This window comes from Artibeus jamaicensis, unplaced genomic scaffold (assembly GCF_021234435.1).
Source record: "Artibeus jamaicensis isolate MK-2021 breed Jamaican fruit bat unplaced genomic scaffold, CSHL_Jam_final contig_415, whole genome shotgun sequence".
NCBI classification, from domain to species: Eukaryota; Metazoa; Chordata; class Mammalia; order Chiroptera; family Phyllostomidae; genus Artibeus; species Artibeus jamaicensis.
In genome coordinates, this window is record NW_026521823.1 from 22,498,834 (window position 1) to 22,514,652 (window position 15,819).

General features: G+C 43.2%; 1 protein-coding gene and 1 non-coding gene across 6 annotated transcripts in view; both read left to right on the forward strand.

The window, feature by feature from the left end:
* The window catches only part of SCEL (sciellin), a 155,245-nt gene that overhangs the window by 77,204 nt on the left and 62,222 nt on the right, over nt 1-15,819 (forward strand). For all 5 annotated transcript variants that reach the window (XM_053665460.1, XM_053665461.1, XM_053665458.1 and 2 more), the window contains 5 exons: nt 2,303-2,371; nt 7,083-7,151; nt 7,732-7,770; nt 8,291-8,368; nt 13,250-13,315. In XM_053665460.1, coding sequence (XP_053521435.1) covers nt 2,303-2,371; nt 7,083-7,151; nt 7,732-7,770; nt 8,291-8,368; nt 13,250-13,315 — 321 coding nt within the window. The remainder of the gene's footprint in view (nt 1-2,302; nt 2,372-7,082; nt 7,152-7,731; nt 7,771-8,290; nt 8,369-13,249; nt 13,316-15,819) is intronic.
* Nucleotides 1,795-1,957, forward strand: LOC119047871 (U1 spliceosomal RNA). Its single transcript, XR_005082214.2, has one exon. It is a non-coding gene; the product is annotated as a U1 spliceosomal RNA (small nuclear RNA).

Sequence of the window (15,819 nt, forward strand, 5' to 3'; positions counted from 1 at the left end):
CCCCCCCATCACCAACCAAAGAGAGTCTGATCCTTTGAGCGGAGTCACCAATAGAAACTTCTCCCTCCATTGTACAGGCCTTTCTATGGGACTAAGAGTGAACATACTTGTGAATTGTGAACAGGAAAACTAAGCTGCATGTTCTCAGTGTGTTTTAGGTTAACAGGAGCTTAATGACTTCTGTGCTTATTTTAATGTCAAACTATATTGGTTTCCTGAGACCTTTCTGTTGGTGGACAGCATTTGGGCTAAAGCAGCTCATGGGGCTTTTACCTTCAACAACAAAAAATTTTGAGCCTGAGACATTTCCCCCTTGACCTACATCAACTGTTTCCCAAGCTACATTTTCTGAAAATGGTGGTGTAGGTTATTTTTTCTGCCTTGCACTTGCTCAGATGGAAGCCTGCTCGACACTTTCTGGCCCTCTTGCAGAGGCTGTATCCTCTTTGCTGTTTACCTAATACCACTCTGAAGCACCTACTATGTGCCATCATTGTGCCAGGTGCTGGGAACACAAAGATGCATAAGACACCACCCAGTACCTTCAGAAGCTGTCACATCCACAAAAAGTGTGGAGCTGTAAACTAAAAGGCTAAATAAAACTTACCGTGGAAAGTGCTCTTGCTGCAGTGGGCACAGAGGGGGGGAGGGACTATCTCCACCTGAATAGAGGACGTGGTCGTTCCTGTGGGCCCTGCTGCTTGCAGGGGGAGGAGGAGAGATTTCCAGGTAGGAAGGGTGGCTGGTGGGCTCGGACAGGGAAAGAGACACTCCCTGCAGAAGTGACAATGTGTGCAGAGAGCTCGTCATGAGCAGAGACTGAAAGTAAAGGAAAAAGAAAATGAGACATCCTCCTTCCCCTAGATAACAGGCTTCATCTTATCACAAACGAGGTGACTTCACCGTGAGCTCCACTGCCAGATCATTAAAACATGTCAAATAAGCACAAATGATAACCTGCACAGGTGCCTCCGGTGAGCCAGATGCTATGGCAAGGTTTGGGAGCCAAACAACATCCCTGCAGTCCTAGAACGAGCATCCCAGTGAAAGGTGGAGGAAGGACAGACTGAAAAGAAAGAAACACAGTATGATAAGCTCTGCTGTGGTAAGTGCCAGGAAGGAGAAAGCCAGATGATGAGACTGAAAGTGACTGTCTCAGAAGGGGCCACGTTGTGGAAGGGCGTCAGAGGGGCCCTGCAGTGCCTGTTTGCATTCAGGCATCACAACCAGGGATGAGGTGCAGCAGGATTTCCTCTGTTAGCCATTTTCTGTTCCTTCTGTCTTGTCTTATATATATACACACACACACACACATGCACATGCATGCATACGTTTGTGTGTGTATATGAATGTTGCTGATTGATCATTCTGATGGAGATATTTCCACTGCTTTCATGATCATAATTCCTACTGTTGAGCCTTCTATCCTCTCTTGCCTTATTTCCTTTTCTTCCCTGGCCCCTTTTTTACGTCTTCCTCGCCTCTCTCTGCCTCCTGTCACTCCTCTCCCTGCTTCTCCCCATCTCTCCTCCCTTCCCCTCTCCTCACAGCCTCCATCTGTTCTCTCTTCTCCCACCTTTTTCTTTTCATTTCTTTCCACATTTCCCATTTCTCTCTTTTCCTTTCTTTCCTGACCCTCCCTCTCTTCTGCCAGCATATCTTTCAGCCCTGTCCACAGTGCCGAACTTTAAATAAAGCCATTTGTATTTAGGCTGTTGGACGGCCCAAACCCTGCAAATAAAATACAGTTGCTTGTAAGGGACCAGAGCTCCTAATGTGTAAAAATCAACACCAGTATTCACCTGGCAGGGCAGATGCCATGATTACAAAAGTGGTTTTCCCAGGGTGAGGTTTATCCACTGCAGTCTGGATGTGCTGACCCTGGTATTTCCCCACACGTATGAAACTCAACTGCATAATTTGGGATAGTGGAGGGCTGTGTTTGCACTCTCCCCTAAAAATAGTAAAATAAAATAAAATAAAGATCAACACCACTGACAAGATACATATTACTTACTACTCATTTTCATGTTATGTTGTTTCCTCAATTGCAGTATGTTACACTCTAGTTAGAAATAGTGGACTTAGAGGAGAATTTCTTTATTAAGATGATGAATTGGGTTTGCCATAATGCATTCTTTCAAACTAAAACCCTTGGAATATTTGGATATTTCAAATTTGTTTTTTCTTGGTAACATGTACTTCTACTGAATAGGCCAAAATTTTACCAAATGCATGACAGGTTCTATGCACTATTATTTTGGTAATTTATTTGATCTGTCTCTAATTATCTCTGCTACAGGAACACAAATGAGAGAAATGAGCTAAAAGCCACACTTAGTCGGTACCGATCTGATGACACTTTGGACAGGTAAGGTGTTTTAAACTATGTCAGTAGAAAGCATAACATATTAAATCCCATTTCTTATAGAGCATGAGGTATTTAAATGCTTACCAAGGTAAACTTTGAACCATGATATTTTATATGCAGATATAGAAGGGCTCTCAGAATTGAATTATCTTCATCAAAACTTAAAATCTTAAGACTCAACAACACAGTTTTCTTAAAATCTTGCTAATACTAGATTGATAGAAAAAACTGAAACTGGTGTGAAGAAATTGGTTTGAGCATGGGTAAAGTGGACACTGTGTGGAATCTGTTCCATTTAAAGTGCTGAATGTGGTTGTTTTTGTGGATCTGAGTTGTTGGTCCTTTTCACCCCAATGGTGGAGGAACAACAGTTTCTGTATGGCTACTTTACGGAGAGACTGTACATGTTCGTACCACAATAATTTTGATCCATTCTAGGGTGAAGAAACTAGCTCTTTTTTTTAAAAGATTTTATTTATTTATTTTTAGAGAGAGGGGAAGGGAAGGAGAAAGAGAGGGAGAGAAACACCAATGTGTGGTTGCCTCTCGCATGCCCCCTACTGGGGACCTGGCCTGCAACCCAGACATGCGTCCTAGACTGGGGAATCCAGCCAGCAGCCCTTTGGTTTGCATGCTGGTGCTCAATCCACTAAGCCACACCAGTCAGGGCAAGATGTTCGCTCTTTACTTTAGAAAGTGAACCTACTCTTTCCGCCCTGGCGTTGCCATATGGCTTATAGAATGAGCCTACTACGTTGTACCTGTTGTCAGTTTATTCTTATACAGAAGGAAAGGACTGATCTCTGTAGGGAAAATTAAATGTCTATTCGGGGTGAAGTGTCAATGCTACAAATCACATTTAAATTTTATTTTGGATGGAGATGCATATAAGCATAAGTGAAGAGCAAAGTTAACATCTTTAACTGGGGTCTGGGCACAATGGACAGGTGAGGCCGTTGATAGCTGGGGTCAACTTCTTGTAGCTAACCATGTGCTGCTATTGTAGACAAAAATGCTGCCTGCTGCTTTTTAAGCAGATGTGCTGAAACTTGATATCCAATTTGTTCTATATTCAGTTAATTCACATAGCAAATGTACATACTTCCCTCATAAGTTTTCAAAGTCAGTCTGCCCAAAGGAGGTCAGTCAGCACAGGCGACACCTGTCACCTGTCCCTCAGGTGCCATCTCCCTTGTAATTAACAGCCACGACGAGGGTGAGCTTGTAGGAGTTCAGCATATGAACCAGGCGTCATCTCTACAGCACTGAGTGGAGAGAGGAGTCAGACACCGCTGCCATTCACTTGGCCTTGCAGGCTTCTCCTATTGCATCGTTACATGAGAAGAAAACATGATTGCTAGGGATGAATTTGAAAGTGCGATAATTATGCCTCGAGAATAGTAAAGATGTGGGAGACCTAGGCCTTCCCAGGCCGTGTGTTTGAAAGTCTGTGTGGAGTCAGTGGGGACGGAGCCTGGGAACACTGGCAACGGCCCAGACCGGTGCACGCAGGCGAACCAGCTGCGTTGCTGTCCGCCTCCGCTGCACATGAGCGTGACTGCGAGAGCGCTTACATTTGATGGGTGACTTGTTCCCACCACCTCTCACCCCCCGAATTCTGATTTGATTAGTCTGAGGTGGGACACAGGCTTTTTAAAAAGAACTTATAAAGGGATTCTAATGTGCAGCCCAAATTCAGGACCAAATTCACTGGTATTACCCAAAACCTTCATTTTATACACTACAAAAAAATGAAGACAGAGATGACCTTTACTGACACAGGAGTTTAGTGGCGCATTTGGAAAAAATGTCCTGGTCACCTCATTTCCCAGGCAGCCCTGTCTCCCAACAGTAACCTGTGTCTGCCAGCGTGAGGAGGTAGATGGGAGGGGCAGGACCCAGGTCAGTGGAGGAAGGCAAGTCCCATTAGTAGGATTTGGGGCCCATTATGCAGGCCACTCCAAAGGTAAGCTGTGAAATAATTCTATGAGGAAGATGACTGAGTGTCTGGTGTATGTATGTGCATTTGCATAATAATGCATCTATTTTAAATGAACATGAAAATGATGAAAGTACACTTGAGTTTACATTTGAAGAGTTTCCTTTAAAAGTCTACCTATGGGGTTTTCTAAAGAAACCTAAGTAAATAACAGTGTATGTCGCATGTTACACGGCCCAAATCCTGACTGGTTGCATGACTAATTTGGAAAACCTAGCTTTGGGCGACCTCTAGTGTTTTGTTCTAGAAATGTAACTCCTCCCCCCACCCCACCTTTTAGAAAGTAGCATTGCTGATAAGAATGTTTGGGTGTTTCCTATCCCCAAGACTGACTCCTGTTAAACAACCTATTTCATACCACAAGTTGGAAGGAAGGTAATTTCCAAGGGAAGCACAAAGTTAATTTGTGTAGTAAGAGAGTGACGTATATATTAGAATGAATGATTTAGAGTTCTCTCCATGATTATTAGTAAATTAGAAGAGAGAGTGGAGGTGAAGGCTAATGACTGAAGGAAGGTGTGAGTGATGGAGCAGTCACACAACAGAATTAGGTGCATGTTGGCACTGGGTCCTGCTGGAAAGAATTTGAAGACAGACAACTTCCTAGCTTCGTGGCCAAGACTCCACTTCTTTTTCTGTTAAATAAAAATAATTGCACCCCCATTGTAGGGATGTCCTGAGGAGTAAATGAAAATGTATAAAACGAGCAGTAAAGAGTAATTGGCAGCTATTTTTATTACTATATGCAGTATTTCCTACATAGACTTACACTATAGAATATGAACGAAATTTATCTAAGTTTAACATCAGAATGCACCGCTTATTAAAACCTTGAGAACGTTTGGTATGATGGTTCTGTTTGCTTTAGACTGATTGTTGCTTTCAATGTTCCAGAGCAACAGTTTCCCCAGATGACTTGTATGTTTCATGAAGGTCTCACAGACAGCTATCAAGTCTGATAGATTGAAGATTTAGGATGACTGACGTCTTACTTACAGGATTCACAGTGTTTCACTGCAGAGCCCTGTGAATAGAAACATCTTGGAGACTCAGTAGCAGTCGGTGCAGGGGATGTATTCCTAGTCTTAGGCCTGATGGTCACCTTAGGTATAAGATTTCCATACGAGGATGCCAGGATTCTGTACAAGTTAATGCTGTATTGTAAACTGTCTGCTGAGACTATGGAGTTCAGAAGGAGTCCGACCTTCCTACCCTTTTACATTCAAGAGTTACCAGTTTGTGGCTTTGCTCACCACAAACCTAAACTGTTTGGGGTTGACACATACCATTTCACATGTATTAGAGTCATTCCTCGGCATTTTAGGTACACATGTGAAAATGACATCTAGGAATCTATTTGAAACATATGACAAATCAGATTTTTTTCATATAAAATTTTTTAAGAGTGTGGCATAGTGTCCATCTTCCCAGAAACAGTTTATGGAATAAAAAGCCTCATACTAAAGCTGATGGTAAAAGTGGAAGTTCAGAGTAAGTTATAGGAGGCCCACAGCATGGGATCAACAGGCCAGTCCTGCTGCCCTTTTGCTCTCCGGAGCCCAGTTTTGCTACATCCTAGTTGTGTGCAGGCCTGCAGCACGCGCCAGAAGACAGCCCACGTCTCAGGAAGAACCTGGTGTGCAAGAAGGACGGGATGCAGCCGGGTAGCAATCATGAGATCCCGCCATGGGCATGGAGACTACAGGGTTTCTCATTTCTCCTTCCCGACCCAAGGGGCAGGCAATCACACCCCTTCCAGACCTACCCTCCCTGTGGAGCCCTGAGATTAGAGGGATGAAACCGTCTGACAGCCGGGGGGCCCTGTTAACAAAATGTGTTCGTCAAAGTGAATTGATTTGCCAGGGTAATGTAACTCTTTTAACAAGTTCCTCCTCTTGCCCCCAGACTCTGGGGTCTAGCAAAATAGATTTCTGCTTGCTCTCATCAGAGTCCAGCATGATTTGCTGGAAGAACAGGAAGCACCTCTGCTCCACAAAATGACTCAGGACCTACGTTCTGTGTTTCTGTATATATACTACCTCATATAACCTGCTTGAGGAAGGTAGGCTCTGTGCTACACTCTTCCACTGGGTCTAATGCTGCCCTCTTCCACCCTTGGGCACCAAAGCCATAACAAAAGGAGAATAAAGAGCACATGGTATCACGCAAGAGGTGTTAGGATGTGTCTGGAAGTGGCAAATGACATTTCTGCCCACAGTTTTTAGCTTAGAACTCAATGTCCTGGTCCCAACATCACTGCAAGGCAGATTGAGAAGTGTGGCCTTCTATGAGCTCAGAGGAAAATAAAACGAGTTTGGCAAACATATAGCATTGTCTATGTCACAGAACATTTAAAAATACTCAGGTTTTCCCATGATGTAGCATACCAACATAGGAGGTACTGTCATTGGCTATGTTTATTATTGAACAGAAATGAATGTAAAACAGTTACTGAGTTAAATGCTCCATGAGTCAGAAAAACTAATCAAAAAGCACGAACTTTAAAAATTCCAAACTCTATCAAAATTGCCTCACAAACAGATTTTGGCCCAAGTAGCTTTTTTTGTAAAATTTCCTAGAATGTAACCCCTGGAAAACATTTCATTTTACTAGGGAGCGGTTATGTTATGAACTTACCCAGCATAAAAGACGTCTGAAAGGTGTTTAATAGTGTGATGTTCACCCAGCCTTTTGTCTCGTTTCTCCATGAAGGATCTCAGACAGGCGTGATGCTGCTAAAACGTACAAGGCCAACGCCTTGGATAACCAACCAACCAATAGGTACCAGTAACTTTGAGAAAGGCTCAAGTTCAATACTTTTCTAAGCATTACTTATTTACTTACTCTTCTTTAGTCCCACTTAATATCTTTCAGTTAATTCTTATCCTCTATTTTTTCTCCACACAGAATGTTTGGAGTAGACTCTTTTACCCCTGCTCATGGTTAGAGAAAAGTAAAATATTGTTCTCTGGCTTAAAAATAAAGGGAACTCATTGCTTTAGGCCATTGGGGTTTTGTTTGTTTGTTTTTTAGCCACATTTATGTTTCTATCTAAGTTATCCTGATAGAAAGATTACAAAATACACATAAATGTCAATTTCTTATTCTTACTGCTAAACAAAATTACTGAAAAAATACTGAATTTTCTGAAAGGAAACAATTTCCTTTGCAATCTAGTATAAGACATAAAAAGATTATGAAATTATGTCACCAAATTTATTCAAATACTGATGCTTTCCTTTTCTTTCAGATAATATCTAACCCTTCATAATCAAGATCCTAAATTCATAGATAATTTCAAATAGATACAAGTATTAATTTTTCACGGCTGCTCAATTTTTTGCCTTTTTTTTCTTACCAGGCACATGTCCACATTTAGGTCACCAGAAGCAACAAAAATGTATGTACTTTTCTAACTGAAGTTACATTTTAAGAATAAAGTATATTTCTTTGTATGCGTTTAGGAAAAGCCAGAGATACTGCCCTCAGGCCAAAGTTTCCTTGTAATGTAGCCACACCCCTATTGTTTAGGCAGAGTGAAATAGTAGAAAGACTATTGTGTATATGTACGTATGTATATGTGTGTGTATGTATGTGTGTGTGTGTGTGTGTATTTCCATAGCACACCTAAATTGATCGGTTTGGATTTCAGACACACTGAAATCCAGACTGGTAAAATAAATGATTTCTTCATTCAACTCCTTTGGTTTTAGTTATGTAGATGGCAGCCTGTTAGTTTATAAAACGGGTAAACTGAGGAAGAACTTTTTTTTGTGGTTTGTTCTTCCGTCTTCACGTGAAACAGTTTGTGGTGGACGGGGGGCAGACAGGAGCATGAAGAGATCACGAGACCTTTAAGGGTGGGGCGGAGTGGGAGCGTTTCAGGAATGTACCATAATTGTCCTTCTGGTGATTAACAGGCAGCCAGGAGGTTTCCTGGGTGCGAGCACCAGCACCCCAGCTTCCGCCTCTGCTACAACGCCGGTGAAGAAAAAGAGGTACGACGGGTTCATGGCACCAGCTTCTTGCTGATACTCTGACGGGGATTCTCCTTTATTAATTACTGAACCAGACCGTCTACCAAGGCTCCAGGCAGCATTGAGAAGTTGCTTTGCACTTCCTCCCGGTTCCCTCCTTCCCTTCCCACGGATCCAAGGCCTTGTGAAATCTGTTGTCCTCAAAGTTCAGTCTCCCCCACCCCCCCACTCCCCATCTCCTTTACCAATACTCGTTCTTTCTTCCAGTTCTCTCAGGGTCTTGAATATTTAGGTAATGATGTGATGACAGAGCCCCGATATTCATGTAACACATTTTAACAGAGTCCTACTACAGCGAATGTCTTACCCTGAAATAGTGCCCAGCGTGGCGATATGTTGTCCCTGAAACCAGCCTGCATTGTGGCTGCCTCCTCTGCTCTGTGGACTGCGCAGACCCTTCTTCCGAGGAGAGAGGCAAAGACCATATCTGGAGACACTGATCTGTACTTGTGTGATTATTGCCACCTCCTCCAACTTCTCTTGGGCAGTCTCATTCATTCTATCCATGCTGAGTGCGTTTATCCAGCAAGCCCGGAGCATCTGCAGCTAGACCAGAAGCAGCAGAATGTTCTTGAGGACTGAATGTGATAGTGAAAGGGATTTTTGCTTGTTGAAGAGAATGCATTGCTAGGGAATCATGATGCTAATGGAAGACAAGCATTTGTGAACCTCAGTGCTTTTAGCAGTTGCCTGTTTTCTCTGCCTGCAGCTGGGATCGTGCTAGGTCGAGGGTAGGTGGTGCTCGGTGTTTGTTGATGGAGTAGCTGACGGCCGTGGTGCTGCCATTGTCCTCCTGGAGAGAAAAGGCTGATTCCATTTGCCCTGTGGTTGGAATTCTGTGTGTATCTGCAGAGTCTGAGAAGATGGGATCACCTTTCTCTTGGACCCCAAATTCACATTGCCCTGACCATTTCCTTGTTAGAAACAGATTCCTAAGGTAGAAGGGGAAATTTAAGGTCAGTAAATTCAGTCTCACACCCGGTATAACAACCTTCCCTCTGGCAGCCCAGGCATAATTCAGGACCACACAGGTAGCAGTAGACTCTCACCTCTGATTCACCTCTGACTGGCTCTCATGGGGAGCACCTGCTACTGAAACCGACGTGAAATCTGCTTTGATTTTTCTCCCATCTCATCTTCATCTAGTCCTGGGGTGCCTCAGAGAATATAGCTGCTTCAAGAATTTTGTCTTATTTTGTTTTTAGTACTTCCTTTTTAATGACACAAGAAATACAGAACAGGTCTTCTCTTAGGGACTTCTCTGCTTCCAGACCAAGGTTCTTTAAAAAAAAATCTTTATTGTATTTTTTCCATTACCATTTAGTCCCCTTATACCCTCCTTTCCACCTCCAGCATTCACCACACTGTTGTCCCCATCCATGAGCCCTTTTTCCTGACCAAGACACTTTGTAACAGGACTGGACATCCATGAACGACAAAGAAGGAGGGGAAAATCCCCAGTCCTGAAACCTCTGAGGTTCAGCTTTCAGTGCTGGCTGCAGACCTGAATGTCATTCACAGCTCCCTTTTCATGACATGCTACAAACTTTTCAAGTTCCCACTTGGTTCCTGCTTGCTAAGGACAAGCTCAGCCGATTTAACCGTGCATTCCTTTTCTAAAAGATACGCTGGCAGGTGTTTATTCCACTGTAAATACCAGAAAGCCAGGATCCTCCCCATTCCAAACAAGTGCTCATGCTACAACATTGAAACCATCTTTCATCACGACAGAAAGTCAGTTATTTTATTCAGTCGCTTTTGCTGCTTCAGCCAGATGTCTTGACAATATGGAATATTATTCTGCGCAGCACATCTTCTTATCAGACACTTGGCTTCATTTATCTCTTGGTAATGATGGGTATTTAAAATGCTCCTGACTATTGGGTAATAAAACTCTCATTGTTCCAAGTCTTTCTTCTTTTCTCCCTTTCTTGAGTGTTTTTGTTTGTTTTTTAACTTTGACCTCATGAGATGTATATCCACTTAAGGGTGTTTTGAAGGAAACGGACAGGACTTTGAGAGGGAAAACAGACATCTGATTGGGTGTTTCCTGCAGACCCTTCGGCCACCCAGCGCTGGAAACCTCTGATGTACCATTGGGGCCTCCCCTGTGACTTCTCGTGCCTTTAACTTGTTTTTTTTGCAGCAGCAGCAGCAGAATTTATTTATTTATTTATTACAGTTGACATGCAATATTATACTAGTTTTGGGTGCACAGCATAGTGTTTTGACACTGATATACCTTACAAAGTGATGACCACGGTCGGCCTACTACCCCCTGGCACTGTTACTACAGTGTTATTGACTATCTTACCTATGCTGTGGTTCACAACCCGGTGATGAATTTTATCACTGGCAGTTTTTTTCCTTATTGTGGAATTCACTGGGGTGACACTGGTTAATGAAATTACACAGGTTCCACAACAGATGACCTGTCCCTGCTCTGTGTTCTCCACCCCAAGTCAGGTCTCCATCCATCACCATTCATTCCCCCTGTGCCCTCCTCTGCCTCCTCCATCCCCCTCCCCCAGCAATCCCCGCACTCTTGCCCTTGTCCATTATTTTTTTCTCTTTTTTCTTGTATTCAATCCCTTCACCCTGACCCTCTAAATCACCCCCGCTCTCTGATAGCTGTCAGCCTGCTCTCAGCCTATGACCCCGAGTCTATTTTGTTTGTTACGACTGGCAGTTTGAGCTTCCTAACCTCCCTCACCTTCTTTGCTCACACTCCCCACCGTCCTCCTGTCTGACGAGCATCAGTTTGCTTTCTGTATCTGTGAGCTTGTTTTTGTGATGTTTTGTTTGTTTATTTTTGTTTTTTAGATCCCACACATAAGTGAAATTATGTGGTACTTGACTTTCTCTGTCTGACTTAATCTCTGTTAGATCCTTCCACATTCTTGCAAATGACAAAATGTCATCCTTTTTATGGCTGAGTAGTATTCCATTGTGTGTATGCACCACATCTTTACTCACTCATCTGTCAGTGGACATCTAGCTTGCTTCCATATGTTGGCTGTTGTAAATACTGGTGCAATGAGTAGAGAGGTGCATATATCTTTTTGAATCAATGTTCTCAATTTCTTCAGATAAATGCCCAGAGGTGGGGTTGTTGGGTCACATGGTAGCTATAGTTTAAATTTTTTGAGGAACCTCCATACTGTCTCCTGTAGTGGCTGCACCATTTTACGTTTCCACCAACAGTGCACAAGGGAGCACCTTGGAAGGGGCTCTGTGTCAGGCAGAGGCCAGCCAACTTTTGTGTGGGTCTTGGGGCTGCTTGGTAGGAGCTCTTGTGCAAGCTGAAGACAGCCAGCCGGCACTTGTGTGGAGCTTGAGGGCGTTTGGAGGAGTCTTCGGTGTAAGCAGAGGCCGGCTGCTGCTTGTGTAAGGGGTCTGAGCCTCTGGAAGAGGTGCCGGCTGGGTGACTGGGTTGGGCAGGGCCAGATCTCAGGGAATTATTGGGGACTGGGACAGTGGTGTTAGCTGGGTGCACGGAGAGTGACAGATTTTGCATCCACCCTTTAGGGACAGCTAGGTGGGAGGAGAGCTCAGCAAAGGAAGAACCTGCCAGCACTTCCTTCCTTTGAGGCAGTTCCCAAAAATCTTTGCCCTTGTCCTAGAATTAGACGATTTAATTCTTCCGCCATGTGGCCAAGGCAATTCTCTAACTGCTATCTCTGAGCTGGGACTTGGAGCTGGTGAGTATGCATGCGGGCCCTTTAAGACCAGAGTCTCAGTCTCCCACAGATGTTTTTCTCTCTGGGATGTAACCCCTGTCAGGTGTTGTGGGGACTTTGTTCCCAGCACAGGTGCCCCAAGCCGAAGAGCCTGATGTGGGTCTCAGACCCATTGCTCCTCCCAGGGGCAATTTCAAAGCCAAGATATTCCCTCTGTTTATTAATCTTGGGTACAGCACCCAATCATGGTCCTGCCCGGACCATGTCTCTGTCCCTCTTACCTGTCTTGACGTGGCTACATCCTTGGTTATAGGGATTCTGTTCAGCGAGTCTTCAGGTGGTTCTCACTGAGGCATTGTTCTATAATTCAGTTGAAGTTTTCCTGTGTTCATGGGAGGAGGTGAACTTGCAGTTCATCCTGACTCTGCCTGGTGCTTCAAGAGCTTAAAGCCAATGCTCTATCCTCCTATCCAAGCCTCGTCTTCTCTAGGCTAGGTCGCTCTTCTCAGAACATCTTCGTGTTTGGTTCGTGTCTTGGTCTTCTTGATGGAGCCCTTAGCCAACTCCACCAACTAAAATTATCCTCTCGTAATGTGAAAATGTCTTTGTAATTAGATATATGCATATATGCATTTGTATATAAACACACACACACATATATAAAATCAGCTTAGCAATGCTGTAGCTTTCATGTGTGTTTTCAATACTCTTACTTGTCAGAGTTTTCTATCATGCAGGTTGTTTTAAACCATACTTTGAGTAGAGACTAAGATTGTTATTTTTGTTATGAAATATTTCCGATATGCAGAAAATAGAAAGTGAGGTATTTTTATGATAAATACCCATGGACTTACCATCTAGATTTTTATGATGCTATTAATTTCTAGGTTTCCTTCAGCCTTCTGTTAAAAGAAATGTCCACACTGTTTAGTGTTGAAGGAAATGGGGAAAGGAGTTCCCACAGGGGAGCAGATGGCCTGGCACGTAGGGCAGTTTCTTGCTACTGCATTTATGAAATAGCTTTTATTTTTACTTCTGAGGTCTTGTAGAAAGGTTACCTTGTTACCTATATAGTCTCTTTATTTCCACCTTTCCTGTAGACACGTGGGTGGGATCAGGTCTTTCAAGCCTCAAGCTCACACCCCATGCGCTTCCTTCACAGGCAGTCCTGGTTCCCTCCGCCCCCTCCAGGGTACAGCATGGCTCCCGGCACAGGCGCAAGCAGAAGGTAAGGGGAAGGGGCCGGGGTAATTGCTATATAATTTGATGGGAGATTGTGTTAGTTATTGACAATGTCTAATTGTGGCTGCTTTGGAATACATCAGAGACAATTTTGTGAACTCGGAGCGCTGAACCAGACAGCCACTGGGAGCGAGGCTGGGGCACAAGGGTCCCCAGCAGGAAACCTGGCCAGTGCAAGGAGTCAGTCAGCAGCTGTATTAGTTCACAAAGGGCTGCGGGAACAAAGAACCACCATCTGGGTGGCTTGACAGAAATTTGTCTCAGAGTTCCAGAGGCTGGACGTCCAAGTTCAAGGTGTCCCCAGGGTTGCTTCCTTCTCAGGGCTTCCGGATCTGTTGTGCTCTCCGGTCGCCTCAGGTGGTTTTCTGACAATCTTCATCATCCCCTGGTTTGCATCACCATCTTCCTGATCCCTGCCTTCAGTTCACAGGGTGTTCTCCCTGTGTGCGTGTGAGGGCACAGTCTCATCAGACACGGGTGCTCTGGTCCAGTAGCACCGAATCCTAACTTAGCTAACTACATTTGCGATGTGTCTATTTCCAAGTAGGGTCACAATCTGAAGCACTGTGCCCCAGGGCTTCAACATATGAATTCTGGGGACACAATTTACCCCTAAGAGTCGCAGAGGAGAGAACAGTCAAGTGCCAGGTGGGCTTCCAAGATGGGTTCCTGGCTCACAGCAGCTTCCTGTACACGGTGAACCCAGGGGACTCTGTGGGGGGGCATGTGGGCCAAGTTCTCCATATACTCTAAGTGATATATCGGTGCTTTCTATTTTTATTTTGTGTTTGTTGAGAGCAATAATTAAATAACATTACAGACCATGTTGGGGCTGCCTTGCTCCACAACTTCCGTACAGGAATGCCAGCAATGATTCAATAAGTATTCAGTAAGTGGTTACTGTGTGCCAGACATGGTTCTAGGGTCTTGGGTGTATTAGTGAACAAAACGTGGCGTCCACACTCCTGCCTTCAGAGATGCAGGCGCCAGTGCGGAGCACCCCCTAATCTATGCCCTCCTCACACGGAAGAAAGTAGGTCTCCTATTTGGTTTTGCCTTAGGGTACCCGAAAATTGTATTCATGTATACCATCAACCCCTCGAACATCTTTACCGAGTATTTTTATGTTTCAGTGGGACTTGTTTTCCCAATTTAACAACTAGAAAAGAGAGTTATTAAATGATGTGCGTGTTTAATATTAGAATGTTTTATCTCTTAAAAGTTTTATCTGCTATGCAGGCTTTTAATGCCTCTTTTATTTCCAAATAATAGAGATATTTGGAAATAAATGTCCTTTATTATAATTTAGATTGGATTTATAAGAACATAAGCTTCAGTTCCTAAATAGACACAAAGGGCTCAAGTTGCTTTTTTCACACATGTTGTTGCATCCATGTGTGTGTGTGTTATTTATATCTATTGATATATAAAATTATTGAACATGTTGAATAATCACAGCTTGGAATTATATCCACCTTCTGTTAAAACATTTTCTTTTTAAACCTACTCATCAGTAGGTGACTTCCAATTATATGAACTGCCAAGTACAGATTGTATTTCTAGTATAAAACCCTTTTTCTCCCCCCAGCTGTGTTTAGATATTTCTCTATGAATGACACCCTTCTTAGAGCTACCTAAGTGCGGAAAGTTTTTAGTAGGAGTTTTGCTAGTTGCTATTGTTTCCTGAACATTGTAAAACCCACCTAATTTTGTCTTGATAGACAACAAGTGGTACTTAGAAATGTATATTAAAATACTTATTTCAAAAATGACTTTATTTTTGTCTTCTAGTCAGTATTCCGATATTATCATAAGTGATCGTTACAATAAGCAACTGACTGTAGAACTGTGTAATAATATGGCGGGATTATTGAGGAGTTAGCATAGCATGTTTTCAGTGCCCAGTCAGCTCGTGGATCTCCGCAGAGAACTGACAGTCCTTGGCTCTCTGCCCTCACCATTAATGCATTGCTGGCAGTAATTTACATGGAGGATAAAATGAGTTACAACGCTCCCATTTCTTATTCCTGGCTCAGATCCATCACCAGAACTAAGGAAAAAAGGAAAGGAACAAATGAAGGACACAGCAAGAACTAAGGAGGAGAGGGGGTGGGGAGCAAGGACGAAAATACAAAAAACTACTTGAAAAATAAAATTTAAAAAAAAAAGAAAAAAAAAAAAAAAAGAAAAGATTATTGGACTAGGTTGATCAATTTAGATATCCATTCCTTCCATAAAGCACAGATTATTAATATAATGGTTAAACGGAAAGATTTCTTGGGGAGGATCAGAGCTAATGTCGTGCCAAGCTTTGGAGGGAAGAAGAGAATGATAACAATATAGCGATGTCTTTGATTTCTAAAGTGCTTTTCTCCAGAAGAGCTCAGACGACAGCTTCTGTTTCTCACCTTTAATGCCAGTGCATTCCCAGGGCTGAGAAAGCACTTTTTAGTAAAAGCTGAAAGATAGAGCAATTATTAAATGATGAAA